The sequence below is a fragment of the Mobula hypostoma genome, chromosome 7 (genome assembly GCF_963921235.1).
Source record: "Mobula hypostoma chromosome 7, sMobHyp1.1, whole genome shotgun sequence".
Lineage (NCBI taxonomy): Eukaryota > Metazoa > Chordata > Chondrichthyes > Myliobatiformes > Myliobatidae > Mobula > Mobula hypostoma.
In genome coordinates, this window is record NC_086103.1 from 183,549,297 (window position 1) to 183,575,780 (window position 26,484).

At 44.9% G+C, this 26,484-nt stretch overlaps 1 protein-coding gene across 6 annotated transcripts in view; it reads right to left on the minus strand.

Annotated features, from left to right (window-relative positions):
- Window positions 1-26,484, minus strand: part of LOC134349806 (cGMP-dependent 3',5'-cyclic phosphodiesterase) — a 309,387-nt gene that overhangs the window by 84,155 nt on the left and 198,748 nt on the right. For all 6 annotated transcript variants that reach the window (XM_063054695.1, XM_063054696.1, XM_063054698.1 and 3 more), the window contains 5 exons: window positions 25,279-25,420; window positions 17,836-17,888; window positions 13,558-13,632; window positions 1,409-1,450; window positions 824-892 (listed from right to left, as the gene is read on the minus strand). In XM_063054695.1, coding sequence (XP_062910765.1) covers window positions 824-892; window positions 1,409-1,450; window positions 13,558-13,632; window positions 17,836-17,888; window positions 25,279-25,420 — 381 coding nt within the window. The remainder of the gene's footprint in view (window positions 1-823; window positions 893-1,408; window positions 1,451-13,557; window positions 13,633-17,835; window positions 17,889-25,278; window positions 25,421-26,484) is intronic.

A 26,484-nucleotide genomic window follows, 5' to 3' on the forward strand; every position in this document is an offset into this window, starting at 1 on the left:
TCATCATGATCTTGCTGAGTGTTGCAGCAGGGTAGAGGGGCTGAATAGCCTGCTCCTGCCCCTTCTGCATTTGAAGTCCAATCAAGTGGTTGGGTGACAAAGGACATCTGTGGATATCAGGCTGTCCCAGCTGGTGTGAACCAGGATCGGACCATGATAAATGCTGCTTTTGCCAGCAATCTCCAAATTCAGAAACGGACAGACTTTAAGAACATTACTTGCCAAGGCATTCTAAGGAAGGCATGGTTCTCAGGAAGGTGGCTTCTATCATCAGGGTTCCATCAGGGTCATTCCCTCTTCTCTCCGCTACCATCGGGCAGGAGGTACAGACCCCTGTAGCCCCACACCATCAGGTTCAGCAACGGCTACTTCCCTTCCCTTCAACCGACCAGCACAACCTCAGCTTAGCAACAGATGACCACTTTGTACTAAAATAGACTTTCTGTTTCCTGTAAAAATTGCATATAATGTATGTTTAATTATGTTTCTCACAAATGCTGCTTATCTGATGTTATATTGGGCAGCACGGTAGCGTAGAGGATAGCATGATGTAATTACAGCTCAAGACGTCAGAGTTCAGAGTTCAGCTCCAGTGTCCTCTGTAAGAAAGTTTGTATGTTTTTCACATGTGCGCATGGGTTTCCTCCCCCAGTCCAAAGACGTATTGGTTAGTAGGTTAATTGGTGATTGTAAATTGACCCATGATTAGGCTAGGGTCAAGTGGTCTGAGTGCCTGTGACACTGCTGCAGGCCAGTTTTTCACTGCAACCGTAAGCTCAACTTGAGGGACTCAGTTACTGGGAGGAGGGTGACAAATACTCACCACGCTGATGTCACTGAGTGTCAGGGCTTTGTTACTCCTCTCAGACTGTTCCAGATGAGCAAAATCCAGCTGTCAATCAAAAGAGAGAGACAACGTCAGTTAGGCCGTGAGAAGGTGGTGGCTGGAAATGTGTGCATTGCTTGTCATATCCTTGGTGGAATACTAAATCCTATTTCACCTCTTCTTTCACTTTAAGGAAGTCTGTATGTGAACAGTGACATTAACGTTGGTTTTCCTGTTCAGCATCTTCCCTACATGGTCATCTTAATCATAGTGTTGTTCTGATAGAGCACTACGGCATAGAAACAGGCCCTTTGGCCCATCTAGTCTGTGCCACAATACTATTCTGGCTTGTCCCATCGATCTGCACTCAGACCATAGCCCTCCATATCTCTCCCTTGATGCTAATTTATACTGTGGCATGGAAGCGTGATGCTACACCAGTGGCAGGAGCAAAACCAATCCCACAACATTCGGACTCAGCGTAAGATAGGCCCTTGCCTCCCAGGGACTCTTGAGCCAGATTTCAGAGAAGACACAAACAGAACTCTTGATGGGTCACGTGCTCGTCCTTTGGGAACTCACCGGGAAGATAATCTCCTCCTCCAAGACCTTGTCTCCAATCACCTGTGTGTGAAAACACAAAACAGCACTATTAAAATTTCCTTCGAGACAGTCCCCTTACGTATGAAAGGATATACTAGCATTCGAGACATTCTGAAAGAGATTCACTGGGCTAAATCCCGGGATGAGTGGTATCCTACAATCTCTTTGACCCACTGCCCTCAGGAAGGAGGTACAGGAGCATCAGGACTAGGAGTGCCAAACTGGGTAACAGCCTCTTACCTTAGGCTGTGAGATTAATTCCAGGATTAAGCAGCTCATCATATGAAAAATGTTTGACGGCTCTCAGCCTGTATTGATTGGAATTCAGAAGAATGAGGGGTGACCTCATTGAAACCTTTCAAGTAGTGAAAGGCTTTGATAGAGCTGATGTGGAGAGAATGTTTCCTATGGAGGAAGTGTTTAAGACCAGAGGACACAGCCTCAAAATGGAGGAGCATCCTTTCAGAACAGAGATGAGGAGGAATTTCATTAGCCAGAGAGTGGTGAGCCTATGGAATTCATTGTCACAGGCAGCTGTGGATGCCGTACTTATGTATATTTAAGGCAGAGGTTGATAGGTTCTTGATAGGTTCTTATTGGGGGCATGAAGGGATACGGGGAGAAAGCAGGAGATTGAGGCTGAGAGGAAGAATAGATCAGCCATGATGAAATGGGGGAGCAGAGTCAAAGGGCCAAATGGCCTAAGTCTGCTCCGACATCTTCTGGTCTTATGGTCTAATGAATACCCTGCCACCACTGAGGTCTCATCGTTAAGACAGCAAGCTGTTTATTGTACTGTTTATTGTTTACCTGTGCTGTGCACTACATGCATTTTGAATTGTATTTTATTAACTTAGTTATGGTAATATTTTGTTTTACGTGCAGTGTGTGATATAAGTTTAGTGGGTGCACTGTGGTCCGGGGGAACGTAGTTTCATTTGATTTTATATATGTACAGTCAGATGACAATAAACTTGAACTTGATGCCCCATCATGGACAGCTAAAGAAGTTTGATCTGTAGTTCAGCAGGTCAGACGGGATGGCACAGTGGCACGGTGATTAGCACAACGTGGGTTCAATTCCCGATACTGCCTATATGGAGTCCACGTGGATTTCCTCCGGGTGCTCCAGTTTTTTCCCACAGTCCAAAGACCTAATGGTTGGTAGGTTATATGGTCATTGTAAATTGACCTGTGACTAGGCTACAATTCAATTGGGGGATTGCTGGACTGCAGGCTTACTCCACCCTGTATCTCAATAAATATAAATTTTAAAAAATCTATGGAGGGGAATGAACTGCCAACATTTCAGGCTGAATCGCTGGATAGGAAGGGGACAAAAGCCAGAATAAGAAGATGTGGAGATGTCTACTTCCCTTCAACCATTCGGTTCTTTAACCAACCTGCGCAACCCTAGTCACTGTTTCCGTAGGGCAACACTGCGACTATTACAATGGTTTGTTTTATTTTCTGCTCTCATTTTGTTCTTTCTTGTAAAACATTGTGTATAATTTATGTTTAACTCATGTTTTTATTGTGAATGCTTATCTGACTGGCAGCTCAATCCGTTGTTTTAGACGCGACAGAGCAGGAGGGATTAAAGGGGAAGAATGGCTTCACTTGTCAGGAAAAATGTCACGGCCGTGCTCCATCAGGACAGACTGGAGAATTCATCTAGTGAGGCTTTATGGGTGGATCCGAGAAATAACAAAGGTATGACCACACTAATGGGGCTATATTATAGATCACCCAACTGTCCACAGGATTTAGAGGAACAAATATGTAGAGATTTCACAGACTATTGCAAGAAATATAACGTTGTTATAGTAAGTGATTTTAACTTTCCAGATATTGATAGGGTCTCCCATATTGTGAAAGGACTAGATGGGATAGAGTTTGTCAAGTGTGTTCAGGAAAGTTTTCTTCATCAGTACGTACAAGTCCCAATAAGACAGTGAGTGACAGTGATCTCCTACTGGGGAATGAGACAGGGCCTACTGGGGAATGAGACAGGGCAGGTGAAAGACGTTTGTGTAGGGGAACACTTTGTATCCAGTGACCACAATGCCATTAGCTTCAAAATAAATATTTAAAGAGATAGATCTAGGTCCGCAGGTTGAGATTCTAAATTGGATAAAGGCCAGTTTTGATGGTATCAGAGATGATCTGGCAAGTGTGGATTGGGGCAGGCTGTCTTCTGGCAAAGGTATACTTGGTAAATTTCAAAGGTGAAATTTTGAGAGCACAAAGCTTGTATGTGCCTGTCAGAATAAAAGCTAAAGATAACGAGTGTAGGGAACTTTGGCTTTCAAGAGGTACTGAGGCCCTGGTTAAGAAAAAAAAAGGAGGTGCATTGCAGGTATAGGCAGGTAGGAACAGATGAGGTGCTTATGAAATATAAGAAATGCAAGACGAGACTTAAGGAAGAAATCAGGGAAGCTAAAAGAAGGCATGTTTGCTCCAGCAGACAAGGTGAAGGAGAATCAAAGGTTCAAAGGTTCATTTTAATGTCAGAGAATGTGTACAGTATACAACCTGAAATTCTTACTCTTCACAGACATTCACAGAACAAGAAAACCTACAGAATGAGGGATAGAACCATCGAAACCCCAAAGCCTCCCCCACCTGCACAAACAGCAGATGCATCGACCCTCCCACACCCCTCCCCACTTGCGCCAACAGAAGCACTGACCTTCCACCCCCTGCACCACCACGACAGCAACGGCAAAAGCCCTCAAAGAGACTTGATCAAGAGTCCATCAAAAACTACAGTCCATAATCCAGCACTTCGGTATCTCAGAAAGGCTCTCTCTCACCAGCGAAGGAGAGAGAGATCGCTCCTGCAACAACGAGAGCAGGAGACCAGCAACTCGCTGTTCCAATGTTACCATCTTCCATGTCGCTTCTCCAAGCTCCCCGACTTGAGGACCAAGAGAGGGAGAGGGGGAGGGAGAGAGATGGAGGGAGAGATAGATAGATAGATATCAAGTACAGGGGCCTTCTTGCAACAGCAACACACATTGCCTATTGTTTCAATGTTTCAGTCTTCCACAGAGCTTTGGTTGTTGAATTTGGTGAGGAACCAAGTCGTCCAAGGGGCCGCTCCCCGAAGGCTCCCATTTTCCAGGCTGTTCCTGGAGACAGCAAAGTGCTAGGCTGCACAGCTGGTCCTAAAACCCACTGCTTGTGAAGAATCGTAGATCCTAAGGGATTCTACAGGTATCTTAAGAGCAAAAGGATTGCAAGGGATAGCACTAGTCTTCTGGAAGATCAGAATAGTAATCCATGTGTGCAGCCAAAACAGATGGGGGAGATCTTAAATAAATATCTTGCATCTGTATTTGCTCAGGAGATGGACACAGAATATATACAAAAGTTTGTAGAAGTGAGGCAAAACAGCATCAACTTCATGGACCCTGTGCAGATTACAGAGGAGAATGTGTTTGCTGTTGTGAGGCAAATTAGGGTGGATAATCCACAGGGCCTGACAAGGTGTTCCCTCGGACCCTATGGGAAGCAAGTGCAGAAATTGTCGGGGCCCTAGCAGAGATATTTAATTCTTCATTAGTGACAGGTGAGGTCCAGAGGATTAGAGGTTAGCCAATGTTGTTCCACTGTTCAAGAAAGGCTCTTAGGCTTACCTTACCTACTGAGAAATGGCAAAAAAAATTTCAATTACTTAACTCTTCCTCTATTTGTGCTAAACATGCGTTGATACAATTTAAAGTTGTACATAGGGCTTATATGTCTAAGGATAAATTAGCTCGTTATTACTCTCATATAAATCCTATATGTGATATATGTCATTCTGAGATAGCTTCATTAACTCATATGTTTTGGTCTTGCCCTTTATTGAAGAAATATTGGGACGATATTTTTGATATTATTTTCACTGTCTTGAACATTGATTTACAACCACACCCTATTACTGCCATTTTTGGTTTACCAATGATTGAAAAACATCATTTGACCTCTTCAGTTTGTCGGATGATTGCTTTTGTTACTTTAATGGCTAGAAGATCTATATTATTGAATTGGAAAGAGATTAATCCTCCTACAACATTTCATTGGTTTTCTCAAACTATATCTTGTTTTAATCTAGAAAACATTAGAAGTGTTATTTTTGACCCGTCTATTAAATTTGATGAGACTTGGAGACCATTTATTCAATACTTCCACATGATGTAATTTGACCCTTGCCAATCTATTTTGTGATTTCAATATATGGGGAGAGGAGCGGAAGTGGCGATACTATTGGTTCTATCTGAGGTATCATAATAGCCCTTTCCTTTCTTTTCTTTTTTTTTCCCTTAGTTTTCTTTAGTTTGGGTAGATTAGTTTTTTTTTTCCATTTTCTGTTTTTTTTAATGATATTTTATATTTTATGTATACTCCTTATATATTTTGTTGTTAATCTGTGCGATTTTGGGATGTTTCTAACTATGTGTTATCTGACTGTAAACTTTAATAATTACTATCAATTAACATAATCCCAATTATTATGTACTTACTTTTTGTAATGTGTTTGATGTTGAAACTAATAAAAAGATTGAAAAAGAAAGAAAAGAAAGGCTCTAAAAATAAATCAGGAAATTATAGGCTGGTGAGCCTGACATCAGTTATTGGAAAGTTATTGGAAGGTATTCTAAGGGACCAGATATATAGGTATTTGGATAGACAGGGACGGATTAAGGATAGTCAGCATGGCTTTGTGCCTGACAGTTCATGTCTAACCAAACAATTGTTTTTCAAAGAATTTACCAGGAAAGTGGATGAAAGCAAGGCAGTGGATGTTGTCTGCATGGACGTTTCACAAGGTCCCAAATGGGAGACTGGTCAAGGAGGTTCAGTCACTTGTAATTCAAGATGAGGTAGTACATTGGATTAGACATTGGCTTAGTGGGAGAAGCCACAGAGTGGTAGCAGATGGTTTCCTCTCTGACTGTAGACTTGTGACTACTGGAATGCTGCAGGGATCAGTGCTGAGTTCATTGTTGTTTGTCATCTACAATGATCATCTGGATGATAATGTGGTTAACTGGATCAGGAAAACTGCAGACAACACCAAGATTGGGGGGAAGGGTAGTGGACAGCGAGGAAGGCTATCGTGGCTTGCAGTGGGATCTGGAGCAGCTGGAAAAATGGGCTGAAAAGTGACAGCACACACAAAGTGCTGGAGGAACCCAGCAGGTCATGGAATTTAATGCAGACAAGTGTGAGGTGCTGCAGTTCAGTAGGACCAACCAAGGTAGCTCTTACACAGTGAATAGTAGGGCACTGAGGAGTGCTGGAGAGCAAAGGGATCTGGGAATACAGGTCCATAATTAATTGTAAGTGGCATCACAGTTGGATAAGGTTGTAAATGAAGTATTTGGCACATCAGTCTTCATAAATCAAAGTACTGAATACAGGAGATGAGATGTTATGTTGAAGCGGTTTAAGATATTGTATACACATTACCAAGGATCTCACCTGGATTGTACATCCCAGCTGTGTGGTGAAAAAAGCACAACAGCGTCTCTTTCACATCAGACAGCTGAAGAAGTTCGGCATGAATCCCCAGATCCACAGGACTTTCTACAGGGGCACCATCGAAAATATTCTGACTGGCTGTGTCACCGCCTGGTATGGGGACTGTACTTCTCTCAATCTCAGGGCACTGCAGAGAGTGGTGCGGACAGCCCAGTGCATCTGTGGATGGGAACTTTCCTCTATTTAGGACATTTACAGCAGCAGGTGTATAAAAAGGGCCCGGAGAATCATCAAGGACTCCAGCCACGCCAAGCACGAACTGTTTCAGCTGCTTCTGTCTGGCCAACGGTACCACAGCATTAAGGCCAGGACCAACAGGCTGGTGGCTTCTATCACCAGGCCAACAGATTAATCAATACACACTGATCTGATTGCATATCTGACTGTACATACACGATACATTGCAACGGAGACACAACATAAAGATTTTTACTCCCTTGAATATAAGAAATAAAAATAAATACAAATACGAATACAAAAGCAATACATTGGTGAAGTCTAATTTGGAGTATTGTGCGCAGATTTGATCACCTACCTACAGGAAAGATGTAAATAAGGTTGAAAGAGTACAGAGAAAATTCACAAGAATGTTGCCAGGTCTGAAGAACCTGAGTTTTAAGGAAAGATTGAACAGGTTAGGACTTTTTCCTTGGAACGTAGAAGACTGAGAGAAGATTTGATAGGGGTATACATTATGTGGGGTATTGATAGGGGCAATGTAAGCAAGCTTTTTCCACTGAGGTTAGGTGGGACTACAACAAGAGGTCATGGGTTAAGGGTGAAAGATGAAACGTTTAAGGGGAACATGAGGGGAATCTTTTTTCAATCAGAGGTCATGAGAGTGTGGAATGAGATGTCAGCTCAATTTCAATGTTAAAATGAAGATTGGATAGGTGCATGGATGGTACGGGTATGGAGGGCTATGGTCCTGGTGCAGGTTGATAGTAGTAGGCAATTTAAATTGCTTGGCACTGACTAGATGGGCAGAAGGGCCTGTTTCCGTACTGTACTTTTCTATGACTCTATGACTGTATGATACCTTGTGCCTGTGACGTGGCTGCAAGTAAGTTTTCCATTGCACCTGCACAGAAACATTCAGTGGCCACTTTATTAGGTACACCTGTACACCTGCTCATTAATGCAAATATCTAATCAGCCAATCATGTGGCAGCAACTCAATGCATAAAAGCATGCAAACACGGTCAAGAGCTTCAATTATTGTTCAGATCAAACATCAGAAAGGGGAAGAAATGTTGTCTAAGTGACGTTGACCATGAAACGATTGTTGGTGCCAGACAGGGTGGTTTGAGTATCTCAGAAACTGCTGATCTCCTGGGAATTCCATGCACAACAGGAGTTCCAACCTTTTTTATGCCATGGACCAATATCATGAAGCAAGGGGTCCATGGACCCCAGGTTGGGAGCCTCTGCTCCAGGGTTTACTGAGAATGGTGCAGACAACCAAAAACATCCTGTAATTAATTCATCTAGCCACTGTTATCAGACTCAGACTCTTCAACAGTACAATAGGATGGTATCTGGGCTCACTATCTACCTCGTCATAATCTCACACATGGTTTCGTTTACCTGCACTGTGCTTTCTCTGTAGCTGTTACACTTTATTCTGCATCGTTATTGTTTTGCCTTGTCCTACCTCATTGCACTGTGTAATGATCTGATCTGTATAAACGCTATGCAAGACAAGCTTTTCACTGATTCTTGGTACATGGGACAATAATAAACTGATTCCAATTTCAATGTCTTTTTCTAAAGTAAATACTGAAGAAAAGCAATTGTTTAAGACCCCACCAATGTCCTTTGACATCACAAACAAAAAATACACTTGGTCCCTAATGGGTCAAGTGCTTTTAAAATCAAAGTCAAAGTTGAGTTTTCTGTTGGATGCTCTCCTGCACTGAACTGAGTGGCCACTGAGTGTATGTTCATGGTCTTCTGCTGCTGTGGCCCAAGGTTCATTGTGCTGTGCATTCAGAGATACTCTTCTGCACACCACTGTTGTAACGTGTGGTTATTTGAGTTACTGTCACCTTCCTGTCAGCTTGAACTAGTCTGGCCATTCTCCTCTGACCTCGCTCATTAACAAAGCATTTTCATCCACAAAACAGCATCTCACTAGGCGTATATTTTTTGTTTTTCACACCATTCTTGGTAAGCTCTAGAGACTGTTGTGCGCAAAAACCCCAGGGGATCAGCAGTTTCTCAGATACTCAAACCACCAGTCTGGCACCAACAATCATTCCACGGTAAACGTCATTTAGATCACATTTCTTCCCCATTCTGATGTTTGGTCTGAACAACAACTGAACCTCTTGACCATGTCCACATGCTTTTATGCATTGAGTTGCTGCCACATGATCGGCTGATTAGATATTTGGATTAATGAGCAGGTGTACAGGTGGCCACTTAGTGTATCAATACCAGGATATACTTAGAATGTAAACAGCATAATAAAAAGTGATTTAAAGAGTTTATAGTGCAGTGATGGGATGGGGGTAATAGATAAAGGGGGGTGGGGAGGGCTACCTTGAATGGTTGATCAGATTAACTGTCTGGGTGTATTTCTTTTTGTTTTTCACACCATTCTCTGTAAACTCTAGGGACTGTTGTGTGTGAGAACCCCAGGGGATCAGCAGTTTCTGAGATACTCAAACAACTCAGGGCATTGGAGTTTGGAGTTCAATTTCAATGCCGTCTTTAAGGAATTTTTACATCCCTCCCCTTGAAAACATGTGTTTTCTCCTGGTACTCCAGTTTCCTTGCACAGTCCAAAGACGTACTGGTTAGTAGGTTAATTGATCATTGTAAATTGTCCTGTAATTAGGCCAGGGTTAAATAGGTGGGTTGCCGGGCGGTGTGGCTCAAAGGTCCAGAAGGGACTGTTCTATGCTGTATCTATAAATAAAATAATAAACCTGACTCTGATCCTGAAATGATGAGAGGCATGGATAATGTAAACAGCCAGAATCGTTCTCCCCAGGGTGATTGAGATAATGGCTTTGAGTGAATATTCCCCAGTCCTGCATGGGTAAAGCCACCCCCTCCTCAACAGTTGTGCGCATCTAGACAGAGTGCTGTTACAGGAAAGTAGTATCCCATCATCAGAGACCTCCTACCACCCAGCACATGCTCTCTTCTCACCACTGCCATCAGGAAGGTGGTACAGGAGCCTCAGAACTCACACCAACAGGTTCAGGAACGGTTATTACCCCTCAACCATCAGGCTCTTGAACCAAAGCAGATAACTTCACTCAAACACAAGGAAATCTCGGCCTGAAACGTTGACTGTAGGGTCTCGGCCCAAAATGACGACTGTACCTCTTCCTATAGATGCTGCCTGGCCTGCTGCATTCACCAGAAACTTTTATGTGTGTAACTTCACTCAACTTCACTTGCCCCACCACTGAACTGTTCCCACGACCTATGGACTCATTTTTAAGACCTCTTCATCTCATGTTCTTAATATTTATTGCTTTTTTAAAATTTATTGGCTCTATTTGTACTTGCAGCTTCTTGTTACTGCACACTGATTGTCTGCCCTGTTGGGTGAGGTCTTTCATTGACTCTATTATGGTTATTGGACTCACTGAGTATGTCTGCAAGAAAATGAATCTCAGGGCTGTATATGGTGACATTTCTGTACTTTGATAATAAATCTACTTTGAACTTTGATCTCTGAACTTTGAATTAGTTGGTTCCTGGTGACCGAGAGGCACTTTATCCATAGAGGTTTATTGACTGTATTTACTGAAGTGCTCTCACACTGAATGAAGGGCACTTCCCTCTGAAGAGCTTAATGAAGAACATCATTCAACCTCCTCCAATCAACCTCACGAGTACTTCAGCAGGGCACCAAGGATTCATTACCAATTAAACTTGTAACTGTCTGGACGTTGCCTTAGCAACTGAGTAGAGGTCCGAGGATGAAGTAGTTGATGTTGTGGAGAATAAGTCTTTCTGGGATTGTAGATTCAATCACACGCACTGGCAGGACAGAAAACGAACAAAGCACAGAGTGAAGCTCCCTCTGCACTGTAAAATCACACACTCCCAGGGTCAGACACAGAGTGAAGCTCCCTCTACACAGTTCTATCACACACTCCCGGGGTCAGACACAGAGTGAAGCTCCCTCCACACTGTCCCATCACACACCACCCAGGGTCAGACACAGAGAGAAGCTCTCTCCACACTGTCCCATCACACACTCTAGGGTCAGATACAGAGTGAAGTTCCCTCTACACAGTCCATCACACACTCATGGGGAGGGAGCTTCACTCTGTGTTTGATCCCAGGAGTGTGGGATGGGACAGTGTAGAGGGAACTTCACTTTGAGTCTGACTAGTGAGGCGTTATGGGTGGAACTGAGAAATAAGAAAGGTATGACTACATTAATGGGGCTATATTACAGACCACACACAATCCTAGGAATTTAAAGGAACATATTTGTAAAGAGATCGCAGACTGTTGCTGGAAGCATGAGGTTGTTATAGTAGGTGTTGTTAACTGTCCCATATTGATTGGGACTCCCATACTGTAAAAGGACTCGATGGGACAGAGATTGTCAAATGTGTTTAGGAAAGTTTCCTTCATCAGTACGTAGATGTCCAACGAAGAAAGCATACGATACTGGATCTGCTATTAGGAAATGAGACAGGGCAGATGACAGAAGCTTGTGTAGGGGAACATTTTGCATCTAGTGACCACAATGCTATTAGTTTCAAAATAAATACGCAAAAGGATAGGTCTGGTCCGCGGGTTGAGATCTTAACTTGGAGGAAGGCCAGTTTTGATATTAACAGAAATGATCTGGCAAGCGTGGATTGGGACAAGCTGTTTTCTGGCAGAGGTGTACTAGGAAAGTACAACAATGCAGACAAGTACAAGGATCTCCACTTTGGTAGGACTAACCAGAGTGGGTCTTACACAGTGAACGGTAGGGCACTGAGGAGTGCAATAGAACAAGGGAATCTGGGAATACAGGTCCATCATTGATTGAAAGTGGCATCACAGGTGGATAGGGTCGTAAAGAAAACTTTTGTACAATGGCCTTCATAAATCAAATGTATTGCGAACACGAGTTGGGATATTATGTTGAAGTTGTATACGACATCGGTGAGGCCTAATTTGGAGCATTGTGTGCAGTTTTGGTCGCCTACTTACAGGAAACATGTAAACAAGGCTAAAAGAGTGCAGAGAAAATTTATAAGGATGTTGCCAGGTCTGGAGGACCTGAGTTATAAGAAAAGATTGAATAGGTTAGGACTGTATTCTTTAGAACGTAGAAGATTGAGAGGAGATTTGATAGAGGGGTATAGATAGGGTAATTGCAAGCAGTCTTTTTCCACTGAGGTTGGGTGGGACTACAACCAGAGGTCATGGGTTAAGGGTGAAAGGCAAAAAGTTTAAGGGGAACAATCTTCTTCACTCAGAGGATGTGAGAGTGTGGAATGAGCTGCCAGCACAGGTGGTGCATGTGAGTTTGATTTCAAGGTTTAAGAGAAGTATGGATAAGTACATGGATAGTAGGGATGTGGAGGACTACGGACCCAGTGTAAGTCTATGGGAGTAAGCAGTTTAAATGGTAACAACATGGATTTGATGGGCTGAAGGGCCTGTTTCTGTGCTGTATTTCTCTGTGACTCCCAGGCTCAGACACAGAGTGAAGCAGTACCCCTGATCTACTGGACCGAATCCACTACCTTTTGTAGGATTTTCTGTTCAGTATTATAAAAATGTTTTTACTATATGACATATTTTATTTATATGTGCTATATATATAATATAAACAGTGTATTTTTTGCAGTTTGTCTTCTTTTGTACAATGATTGTTTATCAGTCTGTGTTTATGTATAGGCTTTCAGGAATTTGATTGCATTTCTCTTTTTTGCATGACTACATCAGCTCCCTATCTTGAATGTGCTGTGTCTACCTTGCACCTTGGGCCCAGAAGAACACCGTTTCATTTGCAACACTTTCAGTACGCTGGATGAACTCAGCAGGTCGGGCAGCATCAGTCAGAAACGATGAGTCGACGTTTCAGCCCGGAACCCTCCGTCAGGACTGAAGAGTGACAGATGTGGAATGGATTTGAAGAATGCTTGTAGTGTCAGTTGAAAGACCAGTAATTTGAAAGACAAAGGGGTGGGGGAGGGGAAGCATTGACGTCATAGCCCTGAAAACAATGGGTGGTAGGAGAAGGAGGCGGAACCATGAGGGAGCTGGGGGACGGGGCAGAGTGAAATAGGGATAGAGGAAGGGAGGGGGAGGGAATTACCGGAAGTTGGAGAATTCTATGTTCATACCAAGGGGCTGGAGACTACCCAGACGGTATATGAGGTGTTGCTCCTCCAACCTGAGTTTAGTCTCTTTTACAGCATCTGCAGATTATTTTGTGTTTACCGCCGTTTCATTTGGCTGTATCCATGTATGGTTGAATGATCGTTAAACTTGAATTTGCTTTGATTTGATTTGATTGATTTTCCCACAAGAAAATTAATCTCGGTGCTGTATATAGTGACGTGTACGTATTTTGATAATAAATTTGCTTTCAAATCTGAAACGACCAAGAGCTCACTCACCTGACAGAAGAGGTGGGTTTCGCCTTCTGCTACAACCAGCAAACAGCAGCACATCGAGTGAGTCTCCCGTTGTAACTGGTGAAGAGAGCAGATCCACTGTGAGTCAGTATATACATATCCCACACAAAGGCACTAATACGTGGTCCAGAGGATCACAGAGTCATAGAGAACAGAAACAGGCTCTGTCCCATGTCCCATATCCCTCTAAACCTGTATCTGTCCACCTATATTTTAAAAGTTGCAATTGAACCTGCCTTAACCAAAATCTGAATCAGTTTTTTTTTTAATCACTGGCAAATGTCCTGAAATTTGTAGTTTTGTAGCAGCAGTACAGATAAATGCAGAAAAAAATTACTGTGAGTTACAATAAGAAATACAAAAATATGTACAAGTAGTGCAAAAAGAGAGCAAGACAGTGAGGTAGTGTTCCTGGACTCATGCACTGTTCAGAAATCTGATGGTGGAGGAGAAGAAGCTGTTCCTGAAATGTTGAGTGTGAGTCTTCAGGCTACTGAACCTCCTCCCTGATGGTCACAATGAGAAGAGGGCAGGCACGGACAGTGAGGGTCCCTAGAGATGGATGCTGCCTTCTTGAGGAATCACCTTTTGAGAGGGTGGTGCCTGTGACGGAGCCACTATATACACCCTCTATAGCCTCTCTTCTAAAAGCACACCCCGCCATGTTGAATCCATGCACCTGTGCAAGTGTCTTTTAAAAGTTGTTATGGTGCTACCTCTCAAGTCGAGTATGATGTCCTCCGAAAGGATTGTCCCCTTAATGGAGAACGCCCGTACATGATGTTGTTTCAATGACACTTTGAATATGATGTGGCCGGGAGTTCAGAAGACTAATGGCCTGAGGGAAGAAACTGTTTCTCATCCTGACCATTCTTGTTTTTACACATTGGAGTCTCCTGCCTAATGGTAGAAAGTCAAAGAGGATGCTGGCTGGATGGGTGGGATCCTTAATAATACGAAGGGCCCTGCATATGCAGCGGTCCTGATAAATGTCCCCGATAGATGGTAGGGAGACCCCTATGATCCCTTCAGCTGTTCTCACAGTCCTTTGTAGGGAATTCCGGTCCGATGCTCGGCTGCTGAGTATAAGAGCAAAGAGGTCCTTCTGCAGCTGTACAGGGCCCTGGTGAGACCACACCTGGAGTACTGTGTGCAGTTTTGGTCTCCAAATTTGAGCAAGGACATTCTTGCTATTGAGGGAGTGCAGTGTAGGTTCACAAGGTTAATTCCCGGGATGGCGGGACTGTCAGATGTCGAAAGATTGGAGCGACTGGGCTTGTATACTCTGGAATTTAGAAGGCTGAGAGGGGATCTTATTGAAACATATAAGATTATTAAGGGATTGGACACACTGCAGGCAGGTAGCATGTTCCCGCTGATGGGTGAGTCCAGAACCAGAGGCCACAGTTTAAGAATTAGGGGTAGGCCATTTAGAACGGAGTTGAGGAAAAACTTTTTCACCCAGAGAGTGGTGGATACATGGAATGCTCTGCCCCAGAAGGCTGTGGAGGCCAAGTCTCTGGATGCTTTCAAAAAAGAGATGGATAGAGCTCTTAAAGATAGCGGAATCAAAGGTTATGGGGATAAGGCAGGAACTGGATACTGATTGTGGATGATCAGCCATGATCACAGTGAATGGCGATGCTGGCTCGAAGGGCCGAATGGCCTACTCCTGCACCTATTGTCTAATGTCTATAGTCTATTGCTCCTATACCAGATGGAGATGCAACTTGTCAGGATGCTGACAATTCATTACACAGTGCAGTGAGGTACGGTAGTAGTAACAGTGTGATCACTTGAGTTGAGTATGATGTTTTCCTAAACGGTTGTCTATTGGTGGGTCCTCAGTGGCTGTAGAGTCCATATATCCTGACTAGACCCTTCACTGCTGTAGCCTTCCTCCGCCTTCACTGCCGTTGTGATGAGTCATCTTCTTCCTCCAGCTCCACTGTTGAGGTCTTGGTTGGACCGCTCTTTGTCTGGAACAGGGGCCCTTGACCTTACTGTCTGGGTGACCCAACCAGCAGCTAAACTCCAGACAGGATCGCTCGTGGGATCTCAGGAACTCACAAACCTCTCCACCACGACAAGGTGACAATCCTCGAAGAAAAGTGAAGTAGTTCAAGGTAAAACACTAGCTGAATGCAGAATAAAGTGCAACAGCCACAGAGAAAGCACAGTGCAGCTGGAGAGTAACACATTTATCCTACCTGGGCCCTTTATGAATTATTAAACCTCGGTCCCAGGCAGCTCAGAGGTGTAGCAGTTAGCGGAATGCTTTACAGAGCCAGCGAGTGGGGTTCAATTCCAGTGGGACAGGACTGGCACGTAGTTCAGAGTCATGTGAGACTTCCCCATGTTGTAACCCTTTCCAATCTGCCAACGGTAACATTACCAGGATACATTAAAAAAAGCAGCGAAATGATGTGAAGAGCAAGAGGATAAGATGTGAAAGAATAGGACCTATCAAGTGTGATAGAGGGAAAGTGTGTATGGAACCGGAGGAAATAGCAGAGGTACTTAATGAATACTTTACTTCAGTATTCACTATGGAAAAGGATCTTGATGACTTGCAGCAGACTGAAAAGCTTGAGCATATAGATATTAAGAAATAGGATGTGCTGGAGCTGTTGGATAGCATCGAGTTGGATAAGTCACTGGGACCAGATGAGATGTACCTCAGGCTACTGTGGGAGGCAAGGGAGGAGATTGCTGAGTCTCTGGTGATGATCTCTGAATCATCAATGGGGACGGGAGAGGTTCCGGAAGATTGGGGGGTTGCAGATGTTGTTCCTTTATTCAAGAAAGGGAGTAGAGATAACCCAGGAAATTATAGACCAGTGAGTCTTACCTCAGTGGTTGGTAAGCTGATGGAGAAGATCCTGAACATTCATGAACATTTATGAAGGATTTATGAACATTTGGAGAGGTATAATATGATTAGGAATAGTCAGCATGGCTTTGTCAAGGGCAGATCATGCCTTACGAGCCTGATTGAATTTTTTGAGGATGTGACTAAACACATTGATGAAGGAAGAGCAGTAGATGTAGTGTATATGGATTTCAGCAAGGCATTAGACAAAGTACCCCATGCAAGGCTTATTGAAAAAGTAAGGAGGCATGGGATCCAAGGGGACATTGCTTTGTGGATCCAGAATTGGCTTGCTCACAGAAGGCAAAGAGTGGCTGTAGACAGGTCATATTCTGCATGGAGGTCAGTCACTGGTGGTGTACCTCAGGGATCTGTTCTGGGACCTTTACTCTTCGTAATTTTTATAAATGACCTGGATGAGGAAGTGGAGGAATGGGTTAGTAAGTTTGCTGATGACACAAAGGTTGGAGGTGTTGTGGATAGTTTGGAGGGCTGTCAGAGGTTACAGCGGGACATTGATAGGATGCAAAACTGGGCTGAGAAGTGGCAGATGGAGTTCAACCCAGATAAGTGTGAAGTGGTTCATTTTGGTAGGTCAAGTATGATGGTAGAATATAGTATTAATGGTAAGACTCTTGGCAGTGTGGAGGATCAGAGGGATCTTGGGGTCCGAGCCCATAGGACACTCAAAGCAGCTGCGCAGGTTGACTCTGTGGTTAAGAAGGCGTACGATGTATTGGCCTTCATCAATCGTGGAATTGAATTTAGGAGCCGAGAGGTAATGTTGCAGCTATATAGGACCCTGGTCAGACCACACTTGGAGTACTGTGCTCAGTTCTGGTTGCCTCACTACAGTAAGGATGTGGAAACCATAGAAAGGGTGCAGAGGAGATTTACAAGGATGTTGCCTGGATTGGGGAGCATGCCTTATGAGAATAGGTTGAGTGAACTCGGCCTTTTCTCCTTGGAGCGACGGAGGATGAGAAGCGACCTGATAGAGGTGCATAAGATGATGAGAGGCATTGATCGTGTGGATAGTCAGAGGCTTTTTCCCAGGGCAGAAATGGTTGCCACAAGAGGACACAGGTTTAAGGTGCTGGGGAGTAGGTACAGAGGAGATGTCAGGGGTAAGTTTTTTACATAGAGAGTGGTGAGTGCGTGGAATGGGCTGCCGGCAACGGTGGTGGAGGCAGATACAATAGGGTCTTTTAAGAGACTTTTGGATAGGTACATGGTGCTTAGTTAAATAGAGGGCTATGGGTAAGCCTAGCAATTTCTACGGTAGGGAAATGTTCAGCACAACTCTGTGGGCCGAAGGGCCCATATTATACCATAGATTTTCTATGTTTCTATGATCAGTGATAAAAAGGAGAAAACTGAAGACTTACATACTGAATAATCTTCAGTTGAAGAGCAGTAGCGTCGAGGTCGTACAGCTCGCCTGTGGGAAGTCAAGAGGTAGGAGGTTATAAACACAAGAGATTCTGCAGACACTGGAAATCCAGAGTAACACACACAACCCACTAGAGGAACTCAGCAGGTCCGGCACCATCTGTGGAAAGGAATAAAGAGCCGACGGTTCAGGCTAAGATCCTTCTTCAGACAGTCGGCCTGAGACGCTGGCTCTTTCTTCCTTTCCATAGATGCTACCTGACCCGGTAAGAAATAGGGCATAGGACATAGAACATTACAGCACAGTACAGGCCCTTTGGCCTACAATGTTGTGCTGATCTTTTAACCTACTCCAACAGCAATCTAACCCTTCCCTCCCACATAGCCCTCCATTTTTCTTACATCCAAGTGCCTATCTAAGAGTGCCTTAAATGTCCCTAATGTATCTGCCTCTACCACCACCCAGGCAGTGTGTTCCACACACTCACCACTCTCTGTAAAAAACCCACCTCTGACATCCCCCCTATACATTCCTCCAATCATCTTAACATTATGCCCCCTGGTATTAGCCATTTTCCCCCTCACTGGCTGTCCACTCAATCTAAGTCTCTTATCATCTTGTACACCTCTGTCAAGTCACCTCTCATCCTCCTCCACTCCAAAGAGAAAAGGCCTAGCTCGCTCAACCTATCATCATAAAGTATGCTCCCTTATGAGAATTGTTATTCTCATCTAATGTTATTAAAATGTTATTCCAGAACATTCTTTATTCCCATCTACTGCAACCTGCCACCGAAGATACAGCCTCATGAAGCCATGACGAGACACAGCATCTGAAGATGTTGTTGCTAATAGATCTTAAGCCAGCACAAAGCTTCTATTCTCCCAAGTTGGTCGCTACCCTCAGTTGGACAGTGCATTTCCCTGTTAACAACGTAAACACAGAACATAGAACAGTATGGCACAGGAACAGGCCATTCTGCCCAAAATGCCTGTACTGACCATTGTGACGAAAGAGGGTTACAAAAAGTACACAGAGACTAAGATGTTAACTATCCTGTGCTGGCACCAGTGGGATCAACAGTTGACCTGCCACCTCTCTTCAGGAGAAAGAGAGATAAGGAAGACAATGGAGCAGCATTTGGAAATGTTAATGAAGAGACGAGAGAGTTTAACGGAAGGAGACACCGGTCTGAGAACTGTCAAGATCGGCTCCTTTTTGAACCCTGAACTGTTTGAAGTGTGATGGACAGGCGATACCCCAGCAGGGGGATAAAAAGGGACAGGTTCACTAAGGCAGGGGACACACACGACACCACAAAGTCACGAAGTAACGAGACCGTGGAAGCGGTGCGCCTCCCACAAGTCAGTGGGAGTTTTGGAGGGCTGGTCGTGGGACCAAGCTATAGACGCACAGGGTGGAAAGGTACGATCGGCGGGAACCTGGTGTGTGTCCACCCTTACCTGGGTGCCAGGTTCACTGCAGAGGAACGATCATATCTGAAACGGAGGGGTCACAGTCGGTGACCTCAGAAGACATTACAAAGGGCTCGCCCGAAAGCTGACTGCGAGGAGTATCAAAGGTCTGTGTGGAAGCCGTTTTGAATATTCATTCGCTTTCGCCCTCTCTCTCCTCCTCCCCCCCCCGTCCCGTCCACCGGCACGGCAGTGATTACTGTGAACTGAACTGAACTCAATTGAACTGAACTTTGCGTCACTTTGAAACTGGTCATTTACCCCTAGACGACGATAGAGCTTGATTGATCCTATTATCCTAGTTCTGTGTACATGTGTGTTTATCATTGCTGAACTGTTGTATTCATTATCCTTTCGATTAGAGTACTGTGTTGCTTATTTCTTTAATAAAACTTTCTTAGTTCCAGTAATCCAGACTCCAACTGAGAGATCCATTTCTGCTGGTTTGGCAACCCAGTTACGGGGTACGTAACACCATGAAGATTATTTAAACTGATCCCCTCTGCCTGCACATGGCCCATGTCCCTGCTGGTTCATGTGTCTGTCTAAATGCCTCTTAAATATTGTTTAGTTTTTATTTACTGATAGAGCGTGGCATAACAAGCCACACTGCCCAGCAACCCACCTAGCCAATCACAGGACAGTTTACAATGACCAATTAACCTACTAACCACTACGTCCTTGGACGGTGGGAGGAAGCCAGAGCACCTGGAGGAAACCCATGTGTTCATGAGGAGAACATACTAACTTATTGCAGAATTGAACTTTGAACTCTGACCCCCCAGTTGTAATACGTCACCCTAACCACTACGCTACCATGATGCCCAAAACTGTTATCATATCAGGTTTCACCAGGTCCCTGGGCAGCACATTCCAGGCACCCACCACTGCCTGTGTTAAAAAAAGACTTTGCCTTAAAACTTCCCCTTGTATGGTAAAGCTAGGGCCGTTAGTATTTGACATTTCCACCCTGGGGAAAAGACTCTGACTATTTATCACTGCCTCACATAATTCTACCAGCTCTCCCTTCAGCCTCCAATGCTCCAAGATTGCCTCGCATCTCCTTACAACTACCACTCTATAAAGATAAAGATTAGTTTTATTTGTCACAGGCGGGAGGAGCAGATGGCGACGCGACGCAGCGCACGTAGCCTCTCCGGTGAAATGATATCGTATTTGTAAGTAGGATGCCATGCACAATTCTGATTTGATGGAAACAGATGTGAGAAGGCACAGAGGAACATCCGGAGAAATTTCTGAAATGTCCAGTTCGCTGCTGCTGCTACTGTGCGATTGAGAATCTCCGGAGAGAAGGTCCCAAAATCCCCGGCTTTGCCTGCTGCTGGCAACCGAGGCTGAGGTCGAAGCATTCGGCAGAGATGGTGGTTGGTACTCGGTGTCGGAGGGCTGATCGGAGCTCGAAGTTTTCGGACGACTCAGAGTCGGTCTGTGGTCGGGCATGGCAGGGAGAGTTTTCTTCCTTCTCCCGTCTGCGTGAGATGTGGGATATTCGAGAGACTTTGACATTTTTTACTGTGCCATGGCCTTTTCTTCATCAAGTTATGGTATTGTTGCGCTGTTGTAACTATATGTTATAATTATGTGGTTTTTGTTAGTTTTTCAGTCTTGGTCTGTCCTGTGTTTCTGTGATATCACACCGGAGGAATATTGTATCATTTCTTAATGCATGCATTACTAAATGACAATAAAAGAGGACTGTGTGTCCTCATAATCTAATCTAATCTGATGTGTACATCAAGCACACAGTGAAATGCGTCGTTTGCATCAACGACCGACTCAGACTGCGAATGGTGCTGCGCGCAGCCCGTAAGTGTTGTCATCTTTCCGGCGCCAACATAGTCTTATCTTAGTCTTATCACAATTTTCAATACCCAATTAACCTACCATCTTTAGACCGTGGGAGGAAACCAGAGCACCCGGAGGAAACCTACACAGGGAAAGCATATAAACTCTTTACAGGCAGCGGTGGGAATTGAACCCAGGTCACTGATACTGTAAAGTGCTGTGCTAACCACTACGCTACCATGCCACCCCAATCCCCCCGAAGGTCTGGAAGAGTCTATTCCGCATTGTATCTCTGGATAAATAAATAAATAGTGTTATGGTAACCACTAGGCAGCATCCTGTTGAATCTTCTCTAAAGTCTTCACATCCTTCCAGTAATGGGGTGACCAGATCTGCAACAATACTCCAAGTGCAGCTAAACTAGATTTTTACCTAGCTGCAGCAGAACTTCTCAACTTTTTACTCTGTGCCCCTCTTGGCAAAGGCAATTATGCCGCAGGCCGCCTTGACTAACCCACCTACTTGTGTTGCCCCAAGGTCCCCCTGTATGTCAATGTTTCTCGGGGGTCCCGCCATTTACTGCCAACACACACAAAATGCTGGAGGAACTCAGCAGGTCAGGCGACATCTCTGGAGAGGAATAGAGTTGACGTTTCGATCCAAGACCCTTCATCAGGACTGGAAAGGAAGGCAGAGGCCAGAATAAGAAGGTGCGGGGGGGGCGGCAGGGGAAACCATGCAAGCTGGCAGGTGATAGATGAAACCAGGCGAGAGGGAAGGGTGAATGAAATAAGAAGCTGAGAGGGGATGGGTGGAAGAGGAAAACTGCTGAAGAAGCAGGAATTTGATAGGGGTGGAGAGTGAACCATGGGAGAAAGGGAAGGAGGAGGGCATCAGAGAGAGGTGATAGACAGGTGAGGAGAAGAGAAGAGGTGAGGAGAAGAGAAGGGGTGAGAGGGAAAAAGAGAGAAGTCGGAGGAGGGAGAGATTAATGTTCCACCAAAGGCTTGCTCTTCCGACCTGACTCTGGCCTTATTGCGACAGTAGAGAAGTGGGAAAGGGAAGTAGAAAGCCACCAGGAAATCCCACCAGTTATGGTGGGTGGAGCAAAGCAGTCAGTCAGTTTTCATCAGGTCCTGCAGGTGAGTGTGGCCTCAGCTGGAGAGGAAAGTGGACTATGGAAGAATGGGAAAGGGGAGGGGACTGTCACAGCTGACCTCCCAAATTACATGTCACACTTGTCTGGATTAAACACCATCTGAAATTTCTCTGCCCACATTTCCAGCTGATCCTGGGACAAACTGCTGTATTCTTTGACAGCCTTCCTCACGATCCACAGCTTCACTAACTCTCCTGCCTTCTGCAAATAGCCAAATAGCCCTCATGTATATGATTAAAAATCACTCAGTGAATGTACATCACAAATAACAGAGCTTCCAGCACTGATCCCTACAGAACACCACTGGCCTACAGTCAGAACAGCACCTCTTCATGTCTTTGCTGGTCAAGAAAACTTGGAATTCATTTGAACAAATCTCCATGGATTCTAGATCAGCCCACCATATGGAATTTTGTCAAAAGGTTTGTTAAAGTCCAGGACTGTGCGATGGGATGGTACATAAGGAGCTCCACTCGATTTCTCACCCAGAAGTGTATGATGGGACTGTGTGGAGGGAACTTCACTCTGTGTCTGACCCCATGAGTGTGTGATGGGACAGTGTGGAGGGAGCTTCACTCTGTGTCTGACTCTGGGAGTGTATGATGGGACTGTGTAGAGGGAGCTTCACTCTGTGTCTGACTCTGGGAGTTTGTGATGGGACAGTGTGGTGGGAACTTCACTCAGTGTATGACCCTGGAAGTGTGTGATGGGACAGTGTGGAGGGAGCTTCACTCTGTGTCTGAACCTGGGAGTGTGTGATGGACAGTGTAGGAGTTTCACTGTGTGTCTGACCCCGGGAGTGTGTGATGGGACAGTGTAGAGGGAGCTTCACTGTGTCTGACCCTGGGAGTGTGTGATGGGACAGTGTAGAGGGAGCTTCACTGTGACTGACCCTGGGAGTGTGTGATGGGGTAGTGTGGAGGGAGCTTTATTCTGTGACTGACCCTGGGAGTGTGTGATGGGACAGTGTAGGAGTTTCACTGTGTCTGACCTTGGAAGTGTGTGATGGGGTGGTGCAGAGGGAACTTTACTCTGTGTCTGAACCCAGGAGTATGCAATGGGAGAGTCTGGAAACTAGAAAAAAATCTTGTACCCTGCCTTCAGCAATCACTTTCGTCATCTCTTCAATAAACTCAATCAAGTTTATAAGACATGTCTCACCTTCTTCCTTTGTGAGAAACCCATGCTGACTATCCCAAATAAGTCTTTGCTTTTCCAGATCCAAATAGACTCTGTGCATATGAATCTTCTTTGAGAATTTCCCTACACTGATACAAGGCTCACCAGCCTACAGTATAATGGCCTATCTCCATTGCCTTTGTTAAACAAAGGGGCAACACTGGGAACTCTCCTAAGTGAAGATCCCGCTACACTGCCCAAAACACACTTTCAGGATCAGGCAGAGAGTGAATCTCCATCTACACTGTCCCATCACACACTCCCAGGGTCAAATACAGAATGAAACTGAATTGAATTGCATTGACTTTATTACTTACATCCATCACATACATGAGGAGTAAAAATATTTATGTTATATCTCTGTCTAAATGTGCATTGTGCAATTTATAGTGATTTGTTATAAATAGTATGTACAACAGAATAGTCAATATAACATAGAAATGCAATTGTGTCAGCATGAATTAATCAGTCTGATGGCCTGGTGGAAGAAGCTGTCCCGGAGCCTGTTGATCCTGGCTTTTATGCTGTGGTACCATTTCCAGGATGGTAACAGCTGGACCAGTTTGTGGTTGGGGTGACTCGGGTCCCCAATGATCCTTCAGGCCCTTTTTACACACCTGTCTTCGTAAATGTCCTGAATCATGGGAAGTTCACATCTACAGGTGTCCTGGGCTGTCCGCACTACACTCTGCAGAGTCCTGCGATTGAGGGAAGTGAAATTCCCATACCAGGCAGTGATGCAGCCAGTCAGGATGCTCTCAATTGTGCCCTTGTAGAAAGTTCTTAGGATTTGGGGGCCCACACCAAACTTCTTCAACTATCTGAGGTGAAAGAGGTGCTGTTGTACTTTTTTCACCACACGGCTGGTATGTACAGACCACGTGAGATCCTCGGTGATGTGTATGCCGAGGAATTTAAAGCTGTTCACCCTCTCAACCCCAGATCCATTGATGTCAATAGGGCTAGCCGTCTCCATTCCTCCTGTAATCCACAACCAGCTCCTTTGTTTTTGCGACATTGAGGGAGAGGTTGCTTTCTTGACACCACTGTGTCAGGGTCATGACTTCTCTGTAAGCTACACACATCAAAGTTGCTGCGTTCACCAGCAACTTTGATGTGTGTTGCTTGAATTTCCAGCATCTGCAGAATTCCTCGTGTTTGCGTTCTCTGTAGACTGCCTTGTTATTATTTGAGATTAGGCCAATCAGTGTATTGTCGTCAGCAAATTTGATTAGCAGATTGGAGCTGTGGCTGGTGACACAGTCATGGGTATATAGAGAGTAAAGGAGGGGGCTTAGGACACAGCCCTGAGGGGCTCCTGTGTTGAGGATAGGGCAGAGGTGTGAGAATCCACTCTTCCCACCTGCTGGCCATCTGACAGGAAGTCCAGGATCCAGCTGCACAAGGCAGGGTGAAGGGCAAGGTCTCTGAGTTTCTTGTCGAGCCTGGAGGGAGTTATGGTGTTGAATGCTGAACTGTAATCCAAGAACAGCATTCTCACATAAGCATCCTTCTTCTCCAGATGTGTAAGGACGGTGTGTAGAGGTGTAACTACTACGTCACCTGTGGATCAGTTGTGTCAGTAGGCGAACTGTAAATTCCGTCTACACTGCCCATCACACACTCCTGGGGTCAGACACAGAGTGAAGCTCCCTCTACACTGTCCAAACACACACTCCCGGGGTCAGACACAGAGTGAAGCTCTCTCTACATTGTTCCATCTCACACTTCTGGAGTCAGAGAAAGAGTGAAACTCCCCCAGCAGTCCCATGGCAGATACCAAAGTAACTATAGATGTTTCTAGATCCATAGTTCTTACCACATAATTGAAGAACCTTGCGGTCTAGTTCATCGAAAGCTCCCGAGATCTCCATCGCTGCATTGGTGACCTGGCCTATGTTGAAGTGACTCCAACTTAGTGGATTTAGGAGAGCCTGGACTCGCTTGCAGGAGGCACAGATCTGTCACATAGAACACAGAACATAGTACAGGCCATTCTTCCCACAGTGTTATGCCTACCTTTTCACCGACTCCAAGAGCAGTCTATTCGTCCCTCCCCCATAGCCCTCCCATGTGCCAATCTAAGTGTTGTCTTTAACATCTCGAATGTACCTGCGTTTTCTACTACCACCCCTGGTAGGACGTTCCACCCACCCGCCACTCTCTGTGTAAACATCTTACCTCTGACATCCCCCCTATACCTTCTTCCAATCACCTTCAAATTATGTCCTCTTGTATTAGCTATTTTTGCACTGGAATAAAGGAGTCCGCTCCATCTGTGCCACTTATCATCTTATATACCTCTATCAAATCACCTCTCATCCTTCTTTGCTGAATTAACCATGTTTGGGAAAGGGGAAAAAAAATCCCATGTTCTTCTCTCGTTCCCAGCAACTCCCGTCAGAGTCTGCCTCTCATCCATGATGGAATGGCCTTATTCTGCTCCTACATTTTATGGTCTTATACAAAGGGCAATGACAACAGCCAATTAATTAACTGACCAGGCTCCTGTGCCTCCTCCCTGATGGTAGCAATGAGAACCATGTCCTGGTTGATGGGGGTCCTTAATGATGGACGCCACCTTTTTGAGGCATGACTCCTTGAAGATGTCCAGGATACTACAGAGGTTGGTGCCCATGATGGAGCTGACTAAGTTTCCAACTTTCTGCAGCTAATTTTGAACCTGTGCAGTAGCCACCCACCATACCAGACAGTGATGCAGCTAATTCGAATGCTCTGCATGGTACATCTGTAGAAATCTGCGCATGTTTTTGGAGACATGCCAAATCTCCTTACACTCCTAATGGAATATCGTCGCTGCCGTGCCTCCTCTGTTGGAAACTGTGGCACATGGAGGAACCCCTACAATCAGAGGGAAATGTGCCAACCCCACACAGACAGCGGCACAGATCAGGATTGAACCTGGTCCCTGAGGCAGTGGGGTCATGGCTCTACCTGAGGTCTACTGTAACAGAGGGAGATGGAAAGGGCTGGGAGGAGGCTGACATGAGCGTGAACTCCAGCA